Source organism: Pelophylax lessonae (genome assembly GCF_965119305.1).
Source record: "Pelophylax lessonae genome assembly, chromosome: 1".
NCBI classification, from domain to species: domain Eukaryota; kingdom Metazoa; phylum Chordata; class Amphibia; order Anura; family Ranidae; genus Pelophylax; species Pelophylax lessonae.
In genome coordinates this window covers 76,836,673-76,861,138 of record NC_138768.1, presented here as the reverse complement: position 1 = coordinate 76,861,138, position 24,466 = coordinate 76,836,673, and the positions used below count along the sequence as shown (strand labels likewise).

Here is a 24,466-nt window from a genome sequence, read left to right as displayed (position 1 = left end):
CATTTGATAGAGTGGGATGGCCGTTTCTGTTCTCCGTACTCAGACACATCGGATTAGGAAAAAATATGCTAGAGAAGATTACTAGGGTATACACGGAACCGATAGCCAGAGTAAAGGCCAACGGGTTATTATCAGAAGCTTTCCCAATAAGGAATGGTACTAGACAGGGATGTCCCCTGTCACCCCTCCTGTTTGCCTTAACGGTGGAACCTTTTCTGTGCAGAGTCAGACTGAATCAGGATATTGAAGGGATAGAGGTAAAAGAAGTGCAATATAAAGTAGCTGCTTATATTATTTTCCCTGACTAAACCGGGTATCTCACTGCCAAATCTCCTACAGGAATTTAAAAAATTTAACAACTTGTCTTATTTAAAGATTAACTATGGAAAATCAGAAGCAATGGGCGTAGGATTATCTACAGCTCAAATTAACCTATTAAGAGACAGTTTTGGTTTTAAATGGAAGGAGGACGCAGTGAGATACCTGGGGACTTATATACCAGCAAGGTTAATACAGGTGTTTGACCTTAATTTTTCACCACTTTTGGAAATGACTAGGAAACTACTTAAACAGTGGAATGGCGGGCTACATTCTTGGTTCGGTAAATGCAACTTATTAAAAATGATAGTACTACCTAAATTTTTATATCTATTACGTGCCTTACCAGTTAAGATACCAAGCGCGTTTTTCAAGACAATACACTCTCTTTTTGTAAAGTATATATGGGCCCATAAAAGACCCCGCATAGCACGTAGAACTTTAACCCTACCGAAAAAGAATGGGGGCCTGGCTGTACCAGATGTCCGAGTCTATTATCTTGCAGCACATATGAGCAGGATATTGGATTGGTGGCATCATTCAGAAAATAAACTTTGGGTACAAATTGAACAGACTCAAACAGAGATAGACTTAAAGAGGGCGATATGGGTCTACCAGTGGTTACCTAAGGAATTGAAAAATCACCCAATAATAGGAAATACACTGCGGATATGCTCGCATCCGAGCATATATAGTAAACTAACGAAGAAGGAATCACCTTTATTTCCAATATTAGGGAATCCGCAGTTTACTCCGGGCTTAGACTCCAGAAGCTTTATACAGCCGAGAGAAAAGAAACAGGAACAGGCTTCATCATTTCTTATACAAAATAACTGGGTTTCGATCAGTGAATTGCTGGAGAGAGATAGTGCGTATAGCTTGTCTTTTTGGCAAGCAGCGCAACTACATCATTTCCTGGATTCCATACAGGGCTCAGAGAAGTATAGTAGAGCATTAACAAAATTTGAAAAGCTATGTGTAGAACCAGGGAAACTATCGCGTACATTGTCAATCTCCTACGATTTACTGATGGAACCAGAAGAGCAAGTTAAACCTCAGTGGGTGGGAAAGTGGGAGAAAGATCTAGGGTTTGAGTTAACAGAAGGGCAGGTACAGAGAATAGTGAGACTAACCTTTAAGCCAGCTAGATGTACCAAGACTCAAGAGATGAACTATAAGTTCATGATGAGATGGTATATTACTCCTGAGAAATTGCATAATTGGTATCCAAGAGAAACCAGTGAATGCTGGAGATGTAAAAAAGAAATAGGCACGCTAGTCCATATTCTCTGGACATGCACAGAAGTTAAACCCTTTTGGGGAAGAGTAAAGGAGGTAATCCAGAAATTTACTGAAAATAGAATAGAGGAAAAACCAGCCCTTTTCCTGCTGCACTTGTCGGATATACCGACAAAGAGATATGAAAACTCGATCGTCCCATTTTTGATAAATGCAGCAAAGGCATGTATACCGAGTAACTGGAAAAAAGCACACCCCCCCTCGATAGGAGAATGGGTAAATAGAGTAGAGGAAATAAGGAGAATGGAGGAAATGATTGCATCCTCTCAGAATAGGCAGGGAAGATATAAGAAAATATGGGAGGAGTGGAGTCAATTCATAATCTCGGAAGAAGGGAAACAACTTACAATAGGATAAAGTAATCTGGAAAAACTTATTGATTGCTTTGATCACTTGAACATTGGCTGTGGATGGAGGGGTGAGGGGGGGAGAGAGAGGAGGAGAGAAAACTTATGGGGTTTTTTTTTTTTTTTTTGGGTTTTGATAGGGAGGGAGGGAGGGAGGGAGGGAAGAGAGAAAAAATGTAGGAATATAAGAGGTAAAAAGTGGAAGAGGAAGATTAAATTATGTGTTAAAAAACGTTGTAAATTTCACTTTGAAGTAAATGTTTGTATTTTGTTTTTTTTTTGTATGAATATTCCTGAATAAAAATTTATATTTGAAAAAAAAAAATTATAGGTTCATTATAGGTTAAAATATAAATATTTTATAAGCAAACCTGCACAGCTACAGTAATTAGACTGAAAAATACAACTGCATAAGCCCAATTAAGGTCTCTTAAAAGCCCAACTCAGGGTTCAGAACCAGAAAAGCTCCCCATGACCCCCCCCCCCATTAGAAGAATGAGAACATCTAGTGTCCAAATATAATTGCTGTAGGGGGAAAGCACTGGGGAGGAGTGTGAGTACTGCAGTCAGGGCTTTCCCTTTTTTTTTTTTTTTTAATACTGGCTGGTGTTTCTTTTTTTTTTAGTTTTTCAAAAAAAATATTGCCAGCACTGTACTCATATAATCATTTTACTAACCTTGTAATCACTACTTGCTTCTTTTTCGCGGGAGTAAAACCTATGACTTTCCCCATCATCTCCAGCTCCATGCTCAAACACCTGCAGGATTTCCTGCAGGGTGACAGTGACCTCTTCTGTGTTTTTCAGCATGTCATCCTCGTTTCCCATAATCCCAACTTTACCATCTTCAAAAATACCCATATTTGGAACAGACTGCAGGTGAAAAAAGTACATAATTGTAATGCTTAAAATACTTTATACCTGTATATTTATAAACAATAAAAATTAAAATTATATATAATGCAAAGAGTGGTTCACAACTGCAAAGGGAACCCTTTGGAAAAAAAAAAGAAGGCATTTATAGAGATGTGTTCAAAAGTGAATTGTGGGATGAAATGATCCTCAGTGGTGGCTGAAAGCTCTTCCCCCTTTACTTCAAATGTGGGAATTTGACACTATAGGGCAGGGCTTACCATTATAGTGGAGTGGACTTGTATGCAAAGCCAAACATTTTGTTTTAGTAGAGAGTAGAGTTGCACCAATACTGGTGCCGATACTAAGCATTTGCACAAGTATCGCTACCCATAAAAACGCTCCAATGCCAGAAACCGATACTTTCAGGTTTGATTCTTTTTGCTGTCAGCGGGATTCCCCTACTGACAGCTGAAATGTAAAAAATAAAAAAGCTGCCAATTGTCTGTTGTTAAGGAACGGGGCCACCGGGGTTTTTACAACCGATAACCCATTCAGCTGTCAGTGGGATTTCCAAGTTCACAGCTGAAGTGTAAACAAAGTCTCGCAATTTAAGCTGTCAAAAAAAAAAAAAAAGCAGCCAGGCAATATTTTTCAACAACATTATTCAGTCTGAGGCTCCATTCACATGTCAGCGTTTGGATCGCGGGCAGAACCGCCGCGGTTCCGCCCGCGATCCGGAGATTTATGCAAATCGCGGGACGCCTAGCGTTGCCCGTTGATTTGCAATGGCCCCCCAAACGCCGAGCGATGTTGCCGCGATTTCCGCCTGCCGAATCGCGGCAACATCGCGCAAAAAAAATCGCGGGACGCAATACGCTCCAAAGAAGCTCTTGTACTTCTTTGGAGCGTATTGCGTCCCGCGATTTTGTTTGCGTGATGTTGCCGCGATTCGGCAGGCGGAAATCGCGGCAACATCGCTCTGCGTTTGGGGGGCTATTGCAAATCAACGGGCAACGCTAGGCGTCCCGCGATTTGCAATAATCTCCGGATCGCGGGCGGAACCGCGGCGGTTCTGCCCGCGATCCAAACGCTGACATGTGAATGCAGCCTAAGACAGAAAGATAAAAAGAAACACTGTTTCTTGTTGGACCTTTCTGTTTATTCACCTACAGATGAAATGGAAAAAAATGGAAAAACTAAAAACTTCGATCTGCAGATCAGTAATCAGTTCATCAGTAATCATTCTTAATTAATCCCTTATTCTCCTTTTCCATTTAATATTGATTAATTGCTGATTTTTTTTCTTCTATTTTATAAACTATTAATAATTAAAACTTTTTTGTTTCCTTTTTTTAATGAATATTTTTACACCTTTAACATATATTTACACCTTTTACTTTTAAAAAAAAGTACAAAATAAAAAAAAAAAAAAAACAAACAAAAAAAACCCCATTTCGTTTGTAAATACCGTTTCAATGCTTTGTACCATTGCTGACAGCTGAAGTGTAAACAAAACTGTTTTGGCAGGCAGGTATCGGTAATTGGTATTGGTAAGTACTACAAAAAAACGATAGTACTTGTACTTGTACTCATGGTAAAAAAAATGGTAATGGCGCATCCCTAGTATAGAGCATAGGGTTATAATATGATCTGTGTCCTATAGGGAAATTTCCTGGAAACACAACTGGAAGTGATTGGCAATGAGGAGAAATCATTGGCACAAGTGTCCCCATTGTAAGATGTATCCTCTATTCCTGTTTCAGTGACAACTGTAACATTTTGAAATTATTATCATTTTTGTCCCAATGAGAATGGTCATCAGAGAAAATAAAGAGGATGGAATTCACTGGTGGGGACACAGAGAGCAATAGAAACTTGACAGAGGTTCTAACTCCTTCCCACTATATGCAAAACTAAAAAAAAATAAATGTTGGCTTTAGATGATTAGAAAGAGACTTGGAAATACTCTGGGAAATCCAGGATACAATCTCAATATAATAAACAGCAAATTCTAATATAAGAACAAATAATTAATTGCAAGAAGTGTAATAAGAGCTTCATACAGGGTGCATGATAGGACAGCCTATGTTCTCTACCTTCACAAGTGAGTTGTCATCTGTTTTAGTCACTATTGGTTTTCCTGTGACTACACTCAGCGCTCTATAGAATCCCTCTGTTGGATCTGGATGGGAGGCGAAGTATAACAACATATCCACATAGTGAAGCTGAGCATGCTGTGTTTCCTGGTTGGCGAACAAGTCAAAGAAAAACTGAAAACAGAAAACATGAGAAAATTCAAAAGGAAGGATAATTGGCTTTTCTACAAAATGGGTCCTAGTATGAACAAAGACTGATTTGCTTTATCTATGTACTCTGTATAGCACTGGGTTATATGCTTCTGTAAGCTTCTCTATGTAGATAGCGGAGTATGGAAGAAAGCTGTAGGATCACAGTTTAGCAGATTTTTTTTTCAGCGTGGAGCACTCATATTTAACATATTGTCTGTCAATGGCAACATTTTTTTTGCACAGAATAGTTCATGAGCATTCAATATTGGCACTAATATTTTCATTGTAATTATTGTCGGGACCAGGATTATATCTAGCCTTTACATTTGGGGAAAGGGTAATTCTAGCTTTAGCAGCTATTTAAAAATGTAGGGCTAGAAGTTAGGCTGAGGTTTTTGGCTTGGGGTAAGAGTAAGGTCTAAGATTAAAATGAAACTTTAGGCTAAAGAATCAAAATTGGCTAATTACCTGCCTGTCCGTCCTTGTACAGTGAGCCGCGGACACGCAGATCACTGTACAAATTCGGCAATGCCGAATCCGACTGATCTAATTTCTTTAAGCCCTAAAATGCCAGGGTATAGTATAAATACCCCCCCCCCCCCAAATGACCCTTTTTTGGAAAGTAGACAGTCCAAGGTATTTAGTAAGAGCAATGGTGAGTTTTTTTGAAGTTGTAATTTATTTTCACAATGTTTAATAAAATAAAGAAATTAAATATAATTTTTTTTCACATTTTTTTTACAGTACATACTGTCCTCAGTGCAGTACAGCATGACTGGTGCGGTGGCGGTCAGGGATACTGACTGGTGACAGTATGAACAAAAAAAATTAACATTTTTTAAATTTTTTTTTCCTTTTTTTGCAATTTTTTTCCCATCCTGTCATCGGAGTAGTTCAGTGTCACCATAGTGACTCTGTTCTTCTCTTGGGGGTGGTGGGGGAGGAGGGGGGTTAACTAATATTGCTTATAACAGTGATGATCATTGTTCTCAGCAATAGTTTTAGCTGCCATGAATGGCTTTCATTCATGACAGCTTGCTTACTATTGGGATGCTAGGATTGGCTACAGTTAATCACATGGTACAGGGTGCTGTGATTGGCCTAAATACCACATCTACTATTAGTGGCTGGCAAGTGGTTAAAAACATATATACAGTATCATAATGTATACTGTCACAAATGCAACAAAAGGTGAATCCCCTCTTCAAAGTGCATTTACGTAGATTCAGAGAAGCATACAAGGGAGGATTTTTAAACTTTTAAAAGCAGGCACCTTTTTGTATTTGTCCTCAGGCAGGACATTAAAAGTGGTTGTAAACCACACAGAGATGCAAAAAACCCTCCTACATAAGTTGTACCTATCAATCAGCAGTATTCTCTTCTCTATATCAGTGGAAAGTGCTGAATTTTTAAAGCTTGTCTGAGCTTGTCTGAGAATCCAGAGGGTAGAGAGCTGAAATTACACTCAGTATGGAGAGCTCTGAGAGCTGAATGGAGGAAAAGGACACCCCGCCCCTTCACACAGCAAACAAGAACAGAGCTGAGGCTGTCACATCAGCTAGAGATCCTTCCCCTGTCACCATTTTTCTCTTGGTGTCAGGAAAACTTGTCAGAAGTGACCCGTGCTGATAGCAGAGGAACAAAGCAGCAGACAGAAAATACACTTAGTGCTCTCAATTGGGACACACTATAGTTGGATATGCTTTGTTCATATTTTATGTCTGAGGGTTACAACCTCTTTAATTCAAAATATTTCATGACCAAGAGATTCACTGTTTGGAATGACTTCTTCTCGCTCCTATACCACCGGGTGTGAAAAAGCCTTTTTTTATCTCTTGCTGTAGGATAAGACCCAGCTCCGCTGTTCTGCCATCAATGTATTTATAAGTGCAGCTTCAATTAAATAATATACCTTTATGAGATGTTCTAGCCTATTAAAGGGCAGAGGTTCTGTTGGGTCTTCAGGAACCATTTCTTGACTTTTACATGTAAACCACAGCTCAACCTTTTTGGAAAAAAGAAAACATGTTTTAATATAAAATGTTATTAATGTTTCCATGAAATGTATCTGAAATGTATCTTCAGAACAGCACTTTTGGTTACAGTGAGGAGAACCAAACACACTAAAAACCCCCTTATATATGATTTAGAAGTCTATGAATAAACACCTCCAATGTGTAGCATAGCTGTTCAATAGTAAGCACATCCAAAACTGATTCATTTTCACTTTTAATATACAGTGCCTTGAAAAAGTATTCATACCCCTTGACATTTTCCACATTTTGTCATGTTACAACCAAAAATGCAAATGTATTTTATTAAGATTTTATGTGATAGACCAACACACATAATAAGTGGCACATAATTGTGAAGTGGAAGGAAAATTATAAATGGTTTTCAAGATTGTTTATAAATATCTGAAAAGTGTGGTGTGCATTTATATTTATCCCCCCTGAGTCTATATTTTGTAGAACCACCCTTCACTGCAAATACAGCTGCGAATCTTTTTGGGGATGTCTCTACCAGCTTTGCACATTTAGAGAGTGACATTTTTGCCCATTTTTCTTTGCAAAATAGCTCAAGTTCTGTCAGATTGGATGGAGATCGTCTGTGAACAGCAATTTTCAAGTCTTGCCACAGATTCTCAATTGGATTTAGGTCTGGACTCTGACTGGGCCATTCTAACACATGAATATGCTTTGATCTAAACCATTCCATTGTAGCTCTGGCTGTACTTTTAGGGTCGTTGTCCTGCTGGAAGGTAAACCTCCGCCCCTGTCTGAAGTCTTTTACAGACTTTAACAGGTTTTCTTCTAAGATTGCCCTGTAATAATAAATCCATCTTCCCATCAACTCTGACCAGCTTCTCTGTCCCTGCTGAAAAAAGCATCCCCACAACATGGTGCTCCATGTTTCAAGGTGGGGATGGTGTGTTCAGGGCGATGTGCAGTGTTAGTTTTCTGCCACACTTTTAGGCCATAAAGTTCCAATTTTTGTCTTATCTCACCATAGCATCTTCTTCCACATGTTTGCTGTGTCCCCCACATGACTTCTCGCAAACTAATAACAGGATTTCTTATGGCTTTCTTTCAACAAACGCTTTCTTCTTGTCACTCTTCCATAAAGGCCAGATTTGTGGAGTGCACGACTAATAGTTGTCCTGTAGACAGATTCTCCCACCTGAGCTGTGGATCTCTGCAGCTCCTCCAGAGTTACCATGGGCCTCCTGGCCGCTTCTCTGATTAATGCTCTCCTTGACGGCCTGTCAGTTTCGGTGGAGGGCCATGTCTTGGTTGGTTTGCAGTTGTGCCATACTCTTTCCATTGTCGGATGATGGATTGAGCAGTGCTCCGTAAGATGTTCAAAGCTTGAGATATTTTTTTATAACCTAACCCTGCTTTAAACTTCTCAACAGCTTTTCCCTGACCTGTCTGGTGTGTTCCTTGTCCTTGATGCTGTTTGTTCACTAAGGTTCTTTAACAAACTTCTGAAGGCTTCACAGAACAGTTGTATTTATACTGAGATTAAATTACACACACAGGTGGACTCTATTTACTAATTAGGTGACTTCTGAAGGCAATTGGGTCCACTAGATTTTAGTTAGGGGTATCAGAGTTAAGAGGACTGAATATAAATGCACGCCACACTTTTCAGATATTTATTTTAAAATGTTTTGAAAACCATTTATAATTTTCCTTCCAGTTCACAATTATGTGTCACTCTGTGTTGGTCTATCACATAAAATCCCAATAAAATGCATGTACTTTTTTGGTTGTAACATGACAAAATGAAGATAATTTCTTATTTGGTGCAAAAGTTTAGCTTCTAAAAAGTAATGTAATTTTTTAAAAGAAAACCTATTGACCTCAAACCTGCCCTAATCGTTTACCTGATCCTAGGAGTGAGCACACTGATCAACACAAGTCAGAACACAATGCGCACAACAGATTTCATGGACATTAAGTAGAGCTGAAAAGTGAATATTTGTTATAGGGGACATCTGGATGTGTTTATTATTTCTAAGCAGGCGCAGTACCCTGAAAAACATACTCTTTGTCTTGAAATATTTCTGAAATATAACAGTGCATTTCCTGCTATGTTGCGGTGCCTAGGCACTCCTGTGCCCACATTCATATAGCTGTATTTTTTCAGTGTGAGATCCAAGGCACTGTTGCCTCTGATGCTAGTTTCAGATTTGATAATGTCACTATTGTACTGCTCACTGTTCTCCTTGTTGGAGGCTCAGACGTGAGGAAGCAAAGACCCGCCTCTACCAAGATGGCCGCCTCCACAAACAGAGAAAAATATTAGTAAAAAGTTAGTAACAGGGAAAATTCAGCTGCAGAGAGATCACGAGCAATACTGGTGACTGCTCTTTTGCCCTTTGGCTGCCTGTTTTGGCACAGCACCCAGAACTCAGTTCCTTCTAAAAGAGCAACTCTTCTACTTTTGGCACTTTTTTGGGGGGAGAAGGGGGTACCTGGATTTGATAGGCACCTTCTCTCACTTTTGGTTGAATCACTGCAGCAATTCCACTGGAAGTTTACCCCCCTCGCTGCCTGTAACCTTCTGGGACATGTCATAGGTCCCAGAAAACTGCGGGACTATTCACATAGAACAGGGCAGCTCGCTCATGGGCAATGGGTAGCCGGCTGTGAAGCCGCAGGGATTTGGCTTTCCAAGGTAAACATGCTAGCACCAGGGTCTCTAAGACGGGTGAAGAATTGGCCCGGGTGAGCATGGTGCCGGATTCCTGGACAGGTGAGTGTCCTTTTTTAAAATTTCAGCAGACACAGTATGTCTAGCTGCTGACTTTTATTTTTTCTCGAACAGACTAAAGCAAAGTTTTTCACCCAAAAAGAAACAGGAGCTTCTTTTTGGCAACATGCAGTTTGCTGTGATTGCTGAGAGATTCAATCATGGCAAAACCACACCGCGTTTAGGTACCATTAAAAATAAAAGGCACCCAAACACGCGTAGAGCATTTGGCCACGATTGCAGATCGATTTGGAATCCCAAATTGCCAGATGTGAAAGGGACCTAAGAATTACTTGTTTCATGAGTTCATGACTGTACTTTGTGTTGTATTTTATAACATTTCTTTTTATTAATAAAAAGATATAATCTTAAAAGCTGCCCTTTGGGAAATATTGAGGTCTGTTTCTACAAAAAAAGCATGCCGTTTTAGTTCTAGGAGCTATTGAATTTTACCAAAACTGCAGTTATTCAGAAGACATGGAGCTTTTCTTATGCAAAAGATGTTGCTGTTTTAGACCCAGGAGCTTATATCTATATCTAAACTCTGTGTACTAAAAAAAAAAAAAAAAAAAAATTGCTGTTTTAGTTCCAGGAGCTCAATACACTAAACATTCTGTTCTAAGAAAAAATCTGTACTTCTTGATAATATTTTTACTTTGAAATGGCTAATAGCTCAACAGCACAGTGGAGTTGTTCTGCTGGAGTGAGTTGGCAGTGGAGTGAATTTTTGACCATTTGCTCATCTTTAAAACCCTAACCCGTAAGCTAAGACAAATGAACCCTTAACTCATTGAACCTAACTTTCAACTCAGGGGTGGCAGTGCTGGAGCATGCGCCCTCCCCCAGCTGCCAGGGGGGGGTCGGCTCCAGGAAGAAGGGGGGCCGTAACTCAGGAAAGGTTAGAAAGGTTGTGGTAGTGGGGGACTCAATTATCAAGAGGACAGAGAGGGCAATCTGTAAAAAAGATCTCGTGAACCGAACAGTATGTTGTTTACCGGGCGCCCGCGTTCGGCATATCGCAGATCTGGCAGACAGATTGTTGTGCGGGGCTGGGGATGACCCAGCGGTCATGGTGCATGTGGGCACTAATGACAAAGATAAAGGTAGGTGGAGGATCCTTAAGAACGATTTCAGGGACTTAGGTAATAGATTGAGGAAAAGGACCTCCAAGGTGGTTTTCTCTGAAATACTGCCTGTACCTCGAGCCACACAGGAGAGGCAGAAGGAGATTAAGGAACTTAACAAGTGGCTGAGGAATTGGTGTAGGAAGGAGGGGTTTGGGTTCCTGGAGAACTGGGCTGACTTCTCAGTCGGCTACCGGCTCTTTAGTAAGAATGGGCTGCACCTTAATGGGGGCGGTACAGCTCTTTTGGGGAGAAAGATGGCCACCAAGTTGGAGGAGCTTTTAAACTAGGAGATGGGGGGGAGGGCTCAGAAGTAGAGTCAGTTAGGAGGGAGCAAAGGACTGAAGGCAGTTGTAGGGTCAGCAGCGACAGTAGGTCCACAACGTCTATTGGTAGGTCTGTGCGGGAGAACCGCGGACCAAACAGGAATAAACATAACCAATCACGTTTAACTTCCGTAAAACTAAGAGGGGTATATGCTAATGCCAGGAGCCTAGCTAATAAAATGGATGAGTTGGAAATGTTAGTACATGAGGAGGACATAGACCTAGTGGGAATAACGGAGACTTGGTTCGACCCCTCACATGACTGGCTGGCAAATATCCAAGGGTATTCAGTGTACCGGAAGGACAGGGTAGGAAAAAGAGGGGGAGGGGTATGTCTCTACGTCAAGAATAATGTAAGGGTGATAGAGAGGAGTGACATTACGGAAGGGATGAGTATGGAGTTAGAATCCGTGTGGGTAGAACTCCATAGGGAAGGAGAAAAGGGAAAAGTAATTGTGGGGGTTTGCTATAGGCCACCTAAACAAGGGGAGGAGGTAGAGCTGGAATTTTTAGCACTTTTGGGTAAAGTGGCAAAGCTAGGATCAGTCATCATATTGGGGGACTTTAATTATCCCGACATTGACTGGGGAGAGGGGACTACACACTCACATAAGGGCCGTCAATTCACGGAAACCTTACAGGATAATTACATGTCACAGTTGGTGGATTCCCCTACCAGAGAAAACACAATCCTGGATCTATTGATCACTAATGACCCAGACCTAATCTCGGAGGTAGGAGTCCAGGACAACCTGGGCTCTAGCGATCACAGGATGATCACATTTAGCGTAAATAACAATATAGCAAGGCAAGTGGGGAACATAAGAACCCTTAACTTCAGAAGGGCAAACTTTCCAAAATTATACTTGTTGATGGAAAGGGTAAACTGGGACCGAACCCTGGGATCCCTGACCACAGAGGAAAAATGGGAATGTTTTAGGAACATATTAAGCAAAGGCATCTTGCAGTGCATTCCTATGGGAAATAAATTTAGAAGGGACAAAGCCAAACCTGGCTGGCTAAACCGGAGCGTTAAAAAACTTATTAGGGGAAAAAAATTGGCCTTCAGGAAATATAAATCAGAGGGCACAGTATTGGCTTTCGACCAATACAAGGAGGCAAATAGGAAGTGTAAACACAAAATCAAGATGGCTAAAATAGACTTTGAGAGACAAATAGCGGAGGATAGCAAAAAAAACCCAAAGAAATTCTTTAAGTATATCAACAGCAAAAAAACTAGGGCAGAGCATATTGCACACATAATTAACAATGATGGGAGGATGGTTACAGAGGACACTGAAAAAGCAACCGTGCTGAATGCTTTTTTCTCATCAGTCTTTACACAGGAATCGGAGGGGTACACTGACCATGACTGTATGGTTAGTAGTAATACACAGGACTTGCCACTATGGCTAACAGAGGGTGAAATCAGGGAAAGGCTGGATAAACTCAACACAAACAAATCACCAGGCCCGGATGGCGTACATCCGAGAGTACTCAAGGAACTCAGTAAGGTTATATCCAGACCACTGTTCCTGATCTTTGCGGACAGTATTAGGACAGGAGATGTACCAGGGGAGTGGAGGAAAGCTAATGTGATTCGGATATTCAAAAAGGGTCAGAGGCATATACCGGGAAATTATAGGCCTGTCAGTCTGACATCAGTAGTATGTAAACTTCTGGAGGGGATGATAAGGGACTATATCGTAGAGTTTGCTAAGGACAACAGCATCATCAGTAGTAACCAGCACGGGTTTACAAATGGGCGTTCTTGTCAAACCAATCTCTTAACATTCTACGAGGAGGTGAGCTGTGAGCTAGATAGGGGCAGACCAGTGGATGTGGTGTACCTAGATTTTGCTAAGGCGTTTGATACAGTTCCCCATAAGCGCTTAATTTATAAAATAAGGTCTGCAGGTATCGACAGCAGGGTTTGCTCTTGGATACGGAACTGGCTAAAAGGGCGTGTCCAAAGGGTGGTAATAAACAGCGCGTACTCAGACTGGTCTGAGGTAGTAAGCGGGGTCCCCCAAGGCTCAGTCCTAGGACCAACCTTGTTCAATTTATTCATAAACAGCATTGAGGACGGGATCAGTAGTTCAATATCAGTTTTTGCAGATGACACAAAATTAGGCAGGGCAATAACAGCACAGCATGAAGCAGATATCCTACAGAATGACCTGGACAAAATAACGGAGTGGGCAAAGACATGGCAAATGAGGTTTAACGTGGAGAAATGTAAGGTTTTACACTTGGGGACTAGAAACATAAAAGCACAATACACGTTAGGAGGGGAACCCTTGGGAGAATCAAAAATGGAGAAGGATCTGGGAGTCTTGGTTGATGATAGACTAGGCAACAGCATGCAATGTCAAGCGGCAGCTGCCAAGGCTAGCAGAATATTAGCATGCATAAAGAAAGGGATGTATTCCAGAGATAAGACTATAATCCTTCCACTTTATAAAACTCTGGTCCGACCTCATCTGGAGTATTCGGCCCAGTTCTGGTCACCAGTCCTCAGAAGGGATGTGTTGGAGCTGGAGAGAGTCCAGAGAAGGGCAACTAAACTAATTAGGGGATTGGAGGACCTTGATTATGAGGAGCGTCTGCAATCGCTTGATTTATTCTCCCTGGAGAAGAGATGCCTGAGGGGGGACATGATAGCAATTTTTAAATATCTAAATGGGGATCTAGGCTTAGAAAAAAAGCTGTTCAGTCGAAGGGATTGCATGAGAACTCGGGGGCATACAATGCGATTAGAGGAGAAGCGTTTTAACCTCAGGCAACGTGGGGGGTTCTTTACTGTTAGGGCTACAAGATTGTGGAATTCTCTACCACATGAGGTAGTTTCTGTGGGTAGTATGGTGGCTTTCAAAAGACTCTTAGACGTACATCTCAAGGATCAGAACATTCAGGGGTATGCAAGATGATTACAGCCACACACATCTACACAGGTTGAACTGGATGGACTTTTGTCTTTATTCAACTTCACCAACTATGTAACTATGTAACTCTTAAAGCAAAACTTTTTTTTATTGCATAGTTACTAAGGATGGGTGAACGGTTTGGCCTGAGCATGAGTTCGGGCTGAACATTTGCCTGTTCGGCCTGAGCATGAGTTCGGGCCGAACATTTGCCTGTTCGGCCATTCGTCGAACACCCCATTTGCAGGGTGTTCGCCCAAACGAACACCCTGAGTGCTGCACAGTGCATTCTGCACCCTGATTAGGCAAATCTTTGCCCAATCAAGGCGCAGTGTAAACTAAATTGTTAAGGAGCAGGGCCGGGAAGCCGGCCACGGCGTCCTTAACAATCGATGAGTTATTAGCTGTCAATAGGTTTTCCCGCTGACAGCTGAAAAATAAAAAAAAAGTGCCAGTTACAAAATAAAGAAAAAGAACGGCGTGGGGTCCCCTACCCAGTCCATACCAGGTCCTTCGAGTCTGGTATAAATTTTGGAGGGAAACCCCATGCCAAAAAAAAATTCATACCAGACCCTTATCCGGGTCAAGAAGGGAAGGGGGGGGGGCGACGTGCAAGCGCCCCCTATCCTGAACCATACCAGGCCACATGCTCCCTCCACCCCAAAACACCTTGTCCCCATGTTGATGGAGACAAGGGCCTCATCCCCATAACCGTGGCCAGTGCTTGTGGGGGTCTGCGGGTGGGGGCTTTTCAGGAATTGGAAGGGGCCCCCAGATCCCAGCCCGACCCCCATGTGAATGAGTATTGGGTACATAGTTCCCCTACATATTCATCAAAAAATGTACAAAGTAATAAAAACAAGAGACAAGTTTTTGACAAATCCTTTAGGAAAAAAAAAAAATGCTCCGCCTTCTGGGACGGCCTCCCACCGAATGCCTTCTCTCCGCTTTGACATTTCTTATATGGTTAAGGGGCGGGGCCACCTGGGATTGTCACCTGGAGAAGAGGCATTTAGCGGGAGGCCATCCCAGAAGGCCACCCAGCTCGGTGGGCGGCGTGATTGACGATAGATTTACAACGGGGGACACTATTTTTTTATTTTTTAATAAAGGATTTGTCAAAAGCTTGTCTCTGTGTTTTTTTGGCTTTTTTTTTTTTTGGTGAATGGGTACCGATACTCATTCACATAGTGGGGGGGGGGGGGGTCTTAGGGGGCCGCTTCCAGATTCTAATAAGCCCCCCGCCCGCAGACCCCCACAACCACCGGACACTGTTGTGGGGATGAGGCCCTTGTCCCCATCAACATGGAGAGAAAGTGTTTTTGGGGGGGGGGGGGCTCCCCTTCCTCTTCCTGACCTGCCAGGCTGCATGCCCAGATAAGGGTCTGTTATGGATTTTAGGGGGGGGGGGCACACCATTTTTGTCTTTATTTTTTCAATAGCCGGGTGCCGGCAATTGTAACCGCGAGTCTTTTTAAATGGGATTTGACTTGTTTTTATTTCTTTAGAAATGTAATTTTTGTTGTAGCATGTTTTATGCATGCTACAGATGCACCACTTTACAGGCACTTTAGGGAGACCCTCCCAGCCACTATATTTAAAGAATTTATTCATTTTTAATGCTGCACTTTAAGCATAATAAAAATCAGTGCTCCTGAAAAAACAATTGTTTTTAAAAAATATTTTTGCATTGATACATGTCCACCAGGGCAGTATTTGGACCCCTATACCCCTTTTATGGCCAATTACTTGCATATAAGCCTTTAAAATGGGCACTTTTTTCTGTTCAGCTCCGATAGACTTTAATAGGGTTTGCTGTTCGGGTTAGAACTTTCCCCCCGTTCAGGAGTTCTGCTGAGAATCGAACAGGGGGGTGTTCGGCCCATGTCTAATAGTTACATTAGTCCAGCATGGACCAATGTGAGTATATATGTTTCATGCCTATGGGACTGCTGTGGAAGTGGAGCATCGATGACTACTACAGTGATTCTTTGCTTCCACAGAAATCACTCAGGTATGGAGCTGTAATTTAACCCTAACTTTACAACATAACCTTGAACATTAATCTATTAATCTAAATCATAAAACTTAACCTATCACTTATCAAGGAAAAAAAAAGCTACTAAAGATGAGCAATTCCTTAAATCTTTTGCTGGGTTATCAGGGCTCTAACAGTCCCATGTTTCAGGAGTTCAGACAAGTATCAGGTAACCGATCATACAGAGATTACAATTAAAATAAAATTTTGTCATATTGTTTCAACTAAAAGTTACATATCATGGAGGACAGACCCCAAGAACACAATAAAATGTCTAAGCAGACAAAAATGTAGGTAAATGTTCTAACTAGAGTTACTTTTTAAACATAAACTGGGTTTATGCCTCAACCCTTTCTATGAATTAACACCAAAGAGTCCTTTCCACCCACAATATCCATATAAACAGAACAAGGACCCTAATTTTATAGAAAAGCCTCTTTAAAACTATCAGTAGCACCATGACAAATGCAATTATAACCAATCACCATGAATACAAATTACCTGATTGTAAGTTTCTTCATCGACTACACCACACATATCAGGATCTGTAGCCTGAAATCTCTGCAGTGTCTCCAGAAGTTGGAGCAATGAGGGGTACGGCCAAGGTAAGGATGCAGCTAACAGGAACTTACGCCAGTTCATCATGTCTGAGCCCAGTGACAGGGCTGAGGTTATTTCAAGTATCTAGAATGTAAAGTTTGCAATTAACAATATACTATATACAAGACATATACATTAAACATTTAATATATGAAAAGGGATTTACAAGGCTATGGGTTATCTAAAGAGAGTCTTTGCTCAGCTTGAGCTGTTTAGCTCTGTAAATAAAAGGAGGTAATGGGAAACCAAAAACCTGCAAATGGAGATTTAAGCACCACCTGTCAGTAAGGTAAAAGAATAACAAATACTTACGTTCTTCAATTTTTCCCATGCTCACTGTACCATACTGTAACTCCTCTATTATGTTATATAAACAGATTTGTAAATTTCCCTCCCTCTTTTGGGTCTCTTTTTTCAATTGCAAACACTCACATCTGATCAACAGTTGTGGAGATAAATGTAAAAAATTAAGGACATCATTTCAATAAGTAAGATCCTTATGTTAGAATTTTATTGAGAGAAGAACTGTAAAACACGACCACTGTGCATCACTACTAAGGAAGAAGCAGAGCCTGCATATGTAATGTCCAAAATTTGCATTCCTCCATTTACATATACTATATACAGAAACAAGGTCTTTAAAGTGGAAGGTTAAAGGTTTTTTGGACTTTCATGCATTCTATGCATTAAGGTAAAAAACCTTCCATATGCAGCTCCCCCCCCCCCCCGCAGCCTCCTCGATACTTACTTGAGCCTATTGAACCCCATTCTGTGTGTCTTATGGACACGCAGAGCAGAGCTCAGGGGCAAGCACTTACAAGTGCCCCCATACCAAGCAGCTTGCTATTGAGGCACCAAGGAAATAGGAGCCAGGAGCGACAGTGCAGGACCTAAGAAGAGGAGGATCGGTCTGTTTTGTGCAAAACCATTGAGTAGGTAAGTATAGGATGTTTGCAATTTTAAAAAAATAAATAACCTTTAATATTGCTTTAAAGCAAACCTGTGCTTTGACCACCACAGGGCACAGCAACAAGTTTACACTAAAGCCACTTTTTCTTGACTTCTCTGCAGCAGAGAAAATACGAGGTTCTTTGAAGTATGGGGGAGCATGTAAACCACTTCCCTTTTCCCATGTGACAGAGCTTGTGCTTTGTAATTGGGTTAGCACTGAAAAACACGGGGGTTCAATCCCAAGCTTTGTTTAACAATTCTTAATCCACACAAACTGTCCTTTCTTGCTCTTGACTGCCTAATGTAGTGGCAGGGGAGTAAAGATAAGGTGAGATTTATGATGTAAAATTAAATATCTGTCACAACATGGGCAAAACTTTAGTTAAATAAGAATGGTAAAGTTATTTCTAGTTTAAACCCTCATCTGCTTCTGATCCTTCTATTTAGTAACATGGAGGAACTAATTGTGGTTATCACAAGTCAGATTGCAATAAATCTGAACGTTTGGAAAGGTTGAACATACCTCAGGAAGAGCAAGATGCATCCACAGATCTGGAAGAGTGTCATCTCCAAGATTTATTGACGTGAGATCCATTAGAATTTCTGTAAATTTCTTATCTGATATTATACCTACACCGGGAGACAGTCAATGTAGTCCTTTTATGCAACATACATATCTACATGAACAGATAAACGGTTTGATAATCCAAATATGTAATATCTATTCCACACAATGTAGAGTTTTCCCTATATGCAGTTATTTGGACATGTCCCTCTGTAGTCACTTTGTAGTAAAGAAACTGCAGTTTGGCCGCAGCGTAGGTGTACCCACGGTTTCCCGTAAACTTTCTATTATGTCCCGCGTTTTTGCCATGTTTTTTTGAAAGCGCACCAAAAGTCCTGCATGCTGCATCTTTGGTGTGCTTTCAGAAAGCATGCCAAAAGCAGGCAAAAAATGTGGACATAATAGAAAGTCTATGGGAAACAGCAAGTAACCCTTATGAAAATCGCAGGTACACCCGCGCTCCAGCCAAACCACAGCGCAGCAGGGTGAAATGGCCCTAACTAAAAAATGTATATTACGTATAGTCATTACATTTGTTTGTTAAAGATTTACTGAAGTATCAGGAGGGTTCCTGCTAAGTTCGACAAGGTCTGGGGAGGTTGGGTTAACTTCACATTCACAGTGTTCGATTAACTATTTATTCGTATTTAGCTAATGCTCCGCATTTGATACCTTGCTTAATGTGCCAACTATGTACTCTCTTTTGATAGCTGTTTCGTATACCCCTTGACTTTATTGGAATGTGAGTGCCATGTCTCCCCAAAACACACAGACTCTGGAAACTGAAGGACCCAGATACATATTTGGGGCCTCCATGCCCAAATCAGCAATGACTGCTTTAGACTGTGAGACTCAGAGCAGATATTAATATATTCAACTCAAACCAAGCTGATACTGGGCTATCCTTCTATAATCTGTTTAGGATGTTATGTGTCTTTGCCTCATTGTGTGCCTCCTAGGTGTGAATTACTTTTGGTAATTGAGTCACCTATTGTTTCTGTCTGTCTGCTCATTTCTTGGAGATGTGGTAATTTTGTGTCCACTTTACCTGGTTATCGAACCATTGTGGGATTTTATGTGTTTATGCTAAAGATAATGTGTAATGTACTTTGTGTATCCAGGGTTGTGGGCTTGTTGCCAAATGATCTGGGCACTTAGGCTTGTTTAGGTGACTAGTTGGTAATTAATGTGGCATGTCAGGGGGTTAGGACTACCTAAAGCAGAAGTTCCACTTTTGGGTGGAACTCCGTTTTAAGGAGAGCTGGGAACGTACTCGGCAGGTGCCGGCAGGGGCCAGCACAGAGGCGGGTGGAGATACAAGGGTGCAGGCTCCAGAGCAGAGTAGTTGGGTGACAGATAGGAAGGGTAGAGGGGACAGAGTCAAGGAGGCCGGTCCTGGGCTGGAACATCCCAATAAATACGCCCTGCTGCATGATGTTGGGGAAACCAGAAAGGGACCAGCATTGCTGGAGCAGAGCGGCGCCCCTAGCTGCCAGGGTAAGAACTCCTCTAGTGAGGGAGGGAGCGAGGCTAAGGGTAAGGAAAGACAGGTTCTAGTGGTAGGGGACTCAATTATTAGAAGGACAGAGAGGGCAATCTGTCAAAAAGACCGCAAGCGCCAAACTGTTTGTTGTTTACTGGGCGCTCGGGTTTGGCACATCACGGATCTGGTGGACAGATTATTGGGTGGGGCTGGGGAGGACCCAGTTGTCATGGTACACGTGGGTACCAATGACAAAGGTAGAGGGAGATGGAGAGTCCTAAAAAAACTATTTCAGGGACTTAGGAGCTAAATTAACCACTTCCATACCGTGCCATTTCTGGCACTCCGCTCCTACATGTAAAATTCATGATTTTTTTGCTAGAAAATTACTTAGAACCCAGGCCTCCGAGAGTCATAGAGACTGCCGGGGACCATCTGATCATCGACAGTCTCTATGCTGTACTTCCGCTGCCGGGCGAGCCGGTAGAAGTCCCGGTGGGCGGCAGGAGGGGGGATGTCCCCTCCCGCTGCCTGTAAGAATGATCAAGAATTACAGGCCGATTAGCCTTACATAAATAGTCTGTAAGATATTGGAGGGGGTGATAAGGGATTATATACAAGACTTTAGTAATGAAAACTGTATCATTAGTAGTAATGCATGGATTCATGAAAAATCGCTCTTGCCAGACCAATCTATTAACCTTCTATGAAGAAGTGAGCTGCCATCTAGATAAAGGAAGGCCTGTGGATGTGGGATTTTGCAAAGGCATTTTGATACTGTTCCCCACAAACATGTACTGTACAAACAAAGGTATGTAGGTATGGACCATAGAGTGAGTACCAGGATTAAAAGCTGGCTTCAGGGGTGAGTCCAAAGGGTGGTGATAAATGGGGAGAATTCGGAATGCTCTGTGGTGGAAAGTGGGATCTCCCAAGGATCTGTCCTGGGATCCATCCTATTTAATTTATTCATAAACAACCTAGAGGGTGGGATAAACAGCTCAATCTCCGTATTTGCGGATGATACGAAATTAACCAGGGCAATAACTTCTATGCAGGATGTGGAAACCTTACAAGAAGAACTGAAAAAAATAATGGGGTGGGCATCTACATGGCAAATGAGGTTTAACGTTGAAAAATGTAAGGTAATGCATTCGGGTGCCAGAAATATGAACGGTAGTTACTCACTAGTGGGAGAGCCTTTGGATGAATCTAAGATAGAAAAGGACCTGGGGGTCCTAGCAGATGACAAGCTCAGCAATGGCATGCAATGTCAAGCTGCTGCAAGCAAAGCCAACAGAATACTGGCATGTATTAAAAAGGGGATTCACTCCAGGGATAAAACGATAATTCTCCCACTCTACAAGACTCTGGTCCGGCCGCATCTCGAGATTGCCATCCAGTTCTGAGCACCAGTCCTCAGGAAGGGTGTGCTGGAACTGGAGAGAGTCCAGAGAAGGGCAACAAAGCTAATAAATGGACTGGAGGATCTCAGCTATAAGGAAAGACTACAAGCATTGAACTAATTATTTCTGGAGAAGAGACGCTTGAGAGAGGATATTATATCAATGTACAAATACTGTACTGGTGGACCCTAGCATAGGGAACAAACTATTCAGCGAAACGGAATATAAAAGGACTCGTGGCCATTCACTAAAATTAGAAGTAAAGTGGTTTAACCTTCAAGTGCGTAAAGGGTTCTAAACCGTCAGAGCGGTAAGGATGTGGAATTCTCTTCCACAAGCAGTGGTGTCAGCGGGGAGCATCAATTGTTTCAAAAACCTATTAGATGGGCACCTTAAAGACCACAACATACACGGGTATAAAATGTACTATTGACATAAACACTTATACAGAACACTCATCATAGGTTGAACTGGATGGACTGGTGTCTTGTTTCATCCACACTAACTCTGTAACAATAAGGTGAGTTCCAATTTGCACCTAAGCTATTGTCATCTAGTCCTTTGGTGTTCAGCTACAATACCCGGTTCCTGGGTCTAGACTGGAGGAAACTGTATCTTGACGGAAGCACCCATGCTGGGTGCTGGATGGTTACGTCACAACATTTATTAGTCTTAATACCTTGCCCAATAGCTCCATTTAATAATGCTATTTTGTATATTAAAATATCTAGCAAACAGTTTAGCGCTACCTTCAGGAGCCACCTGCAGAAACTGACGATGTAATCTGTGAAGCTGAGATATGGTCAAAGTGCCATTGTAGGGCATTTCCACCGGAGGAGGTCTGGGAGGTGGGATGGGATCTGGGAAAACTTTGATATCAGAGCTGATATAGAAATCTGTTTGCTCCAGGACTAGTTCATACTGTATCTTAGTGCTTGTTTCAATGTGGTGACGAGCAGTCTGGATCAACTTGTCAATACTGCAAAAAGATAAAAAGAGGGGTAATCCACACTAAAATATTTGGTTTATGCTTAAAGTGATTATAAATGATCACCTTGTAAAACAACACACTCAGTTTAAAATAGAAATGAAATACAAAACATTTTTGTATAGATATAAAAATAAAAAAAACATAATAAATACCCTTTTCCCCTTTTTTTTGGTAGGTGATCACATTCGCTCCCCTGGTAGAGAACTGACCACGATGTGTATGTGTTCGCCTGCTTAGTGTGGTCATTTTTTTTTATAGGAAAGCAGAGGGACTGGCAGGGACACCAGGGCTTTTTACATAAAGGAAGCAATGCAAAGAGTACAGGATACGTTCTCATACAAGTACATGGTACAGCAGGCACATATCAGGAATATAAAGTGTTGGGGTAACAAACGCTTTAAGTTATAATTCAGCTGGGAGCTTTATTGTGATAAAAGAAGAAAAGTAGAAGTAAAGTGCCCTTTGTGCCTGTTTTGATCAATATGTACTGTAGTACCCTGTGGAGTTGATTTACTAAAACTGCAGAGTGCAAAATCTGGTGCATGGTAGCCAATTAGCTTCTAACTTCAGCTTGTTCAATTAAGCTTTGACAAAAAACCTGGAAGCTGATTGGTTTCTATTCAGAGCCGCACTAGATTTTGCAATCTCCAGTTTTACTAAATTAAACCGTATGAACTAAAATATACTGCAATTATGTACAGAATTGAAAGTGAGGTAAGCCATTTAAGTGGGACTAATTAGATTGAAGAAAGGTAATGGGTTCCGCGAAGAGGAAAAATTAAAATTGAGATCCGTGCCATGAGCAGCAGCAGCATCCTGATGAAGCTTTTGATGTGGGCGAAACAGGTCAGGGCCATAGATCTCATTGGGGCATTGTTGCTTCTGCGCAGTCTATACCTATCGATGCATCCCACTCGCAAGATAGCCCTAAGTGTATGGGGATTGACTGTTCAGATGCAGCCAGCGGAAAGAGAATTTTGTCAGGATGCTGTCATGGGATGCAAGTAAGTATATATCAAGGGTGGGGGTGGTTACTTTAGGTCAGGGAATAGGCAGCAAGTATAAGTGCACTTATTCTTTAACATATGTACATATAGATATTTATTATCATATAAAATTATTATATTATTATCATATAAAATTATGCTTAACTTTTTTAACAGGTTTACGTTTTAAGTAATATGCACCAAGACTGACAGCTCCATCCTGAAAAAACACCAAAGCCCACCACTCTAAACATGTATATCTGACCTACATTTTAAAGTGTTCTGGGCAATGCTCCCTAGGAGATAAGTGACAATATGCTGCTCATGTGGATCTGGAAATAACACACATTATTGTATACACTTGGTTACTTACCTTGACATCTCAGCAAGGAAGCGAGCCCCCAGCCACATGTTCATGTCTTTATAAGCCTGCTGTGCTTTTGATAACATGTCCTGGTACACTTGTAAGGCCTTTGTTTTTATCAGTTCAAGCCGAGCATTCACAGCTGCCTCTGGTGAAAAAATGTTTCTAATCAAAATGTGTGAAGAAATATGTAATTGTACACAGATTTAACACAACTAACATGGAATGTTTTTTTCTTCTGTCCTGTAACCAGTCTTGCACCAGGCATGCAAGCTGGCATACCAATAGCAAGGGAGATGGGAGCACTCACCCCCGCTATGATGATACCAGCCCGCATGTCCTTTAGCATTGTGGGGTACCTTGAGAGGAACTTCCCAAAAAATTGCACAGCACAACCAAAGCACCATTGCCCAATGCTGTTGGGAAGACACCTGACCCTTCATAGGGCTAACGCTCAAATGTTGTTTTACCCCTAACTGAAGAAATGAAAGAACATGGCCCACTGAAAAAGAATGTGCAGAAACCCTAGAAACTCACACCAGTGAAAATAAGTTTTCCAGGCTCAATGACTGATCTAGCAGGAAATGGATCTATTAAGCTTAAGCACAGCTGGGACAACTGAATCTTAAATGCCTGTCTCTTAGGATCTGGGTTCCGCCAAAGGCAGTGAATCAGAGGCAGGGTGATCTTGATAACAGATCTGGCTGATCTGGTGGAGACCATGGAGTGTCAGCTAACAGACTCACAAGGTTGGCATACCACACTCTCCTATGCCAGGCTTATATATGGTAATGACCAGAATACCCTTGACTTCCATGCTTTGAAGTAGTTAAGATAAAAGTGT

General features: G+C 41.5%; 1 protein-coding gene across 2 annotated transcripts in view; it reads right to left on the bottom strand.

Moving 5' to 3' along the window:
• SPEF2 (sperm flagellar 2) overlaps positions 1 to 24,466 on the bottom strand; it is a 237,957-nt gene that overhangs the window by 11,173 nt on the left and 202,318 nt on the right. For both annotated transcript variants that reach the window (XM_082264268.1, XM_082264269.1), the window contains exons 29-35: positions 23,632 to 23,770; positions 22,031 to 22,260; positions 18,351 to 18,457; positions 16,778 to 16,960; positions 7,019 to 7,111; positions 4,915 to 5,088; positions 2,642 to 2,836 (exon numbers count right to left, since the gene is read on the bottom strand). In XM_082264268.1, coding sequence (XP_082120394.1) covers positions 2,642 to 2,836; positions 4,915 to 5,088; positions 7,019 to 7,111; positions 16,778 to 16,960; positions 18,351 to 18,457; positions 22,031 to 22,260; positions 23,632 to 23,770 — 1,121 coding nt within the window. The remainder of the gene's footprint in view (positions 1 to 2,641; positions 2,837 to 4,914; positions 5,089 to 7,018; positions 7,112 to 16,777; positions 16,961 to 18,350; positions 18,458 to 22,030; positions 22,261 to 23,631; positions 23,771 to 24,466) is intronic.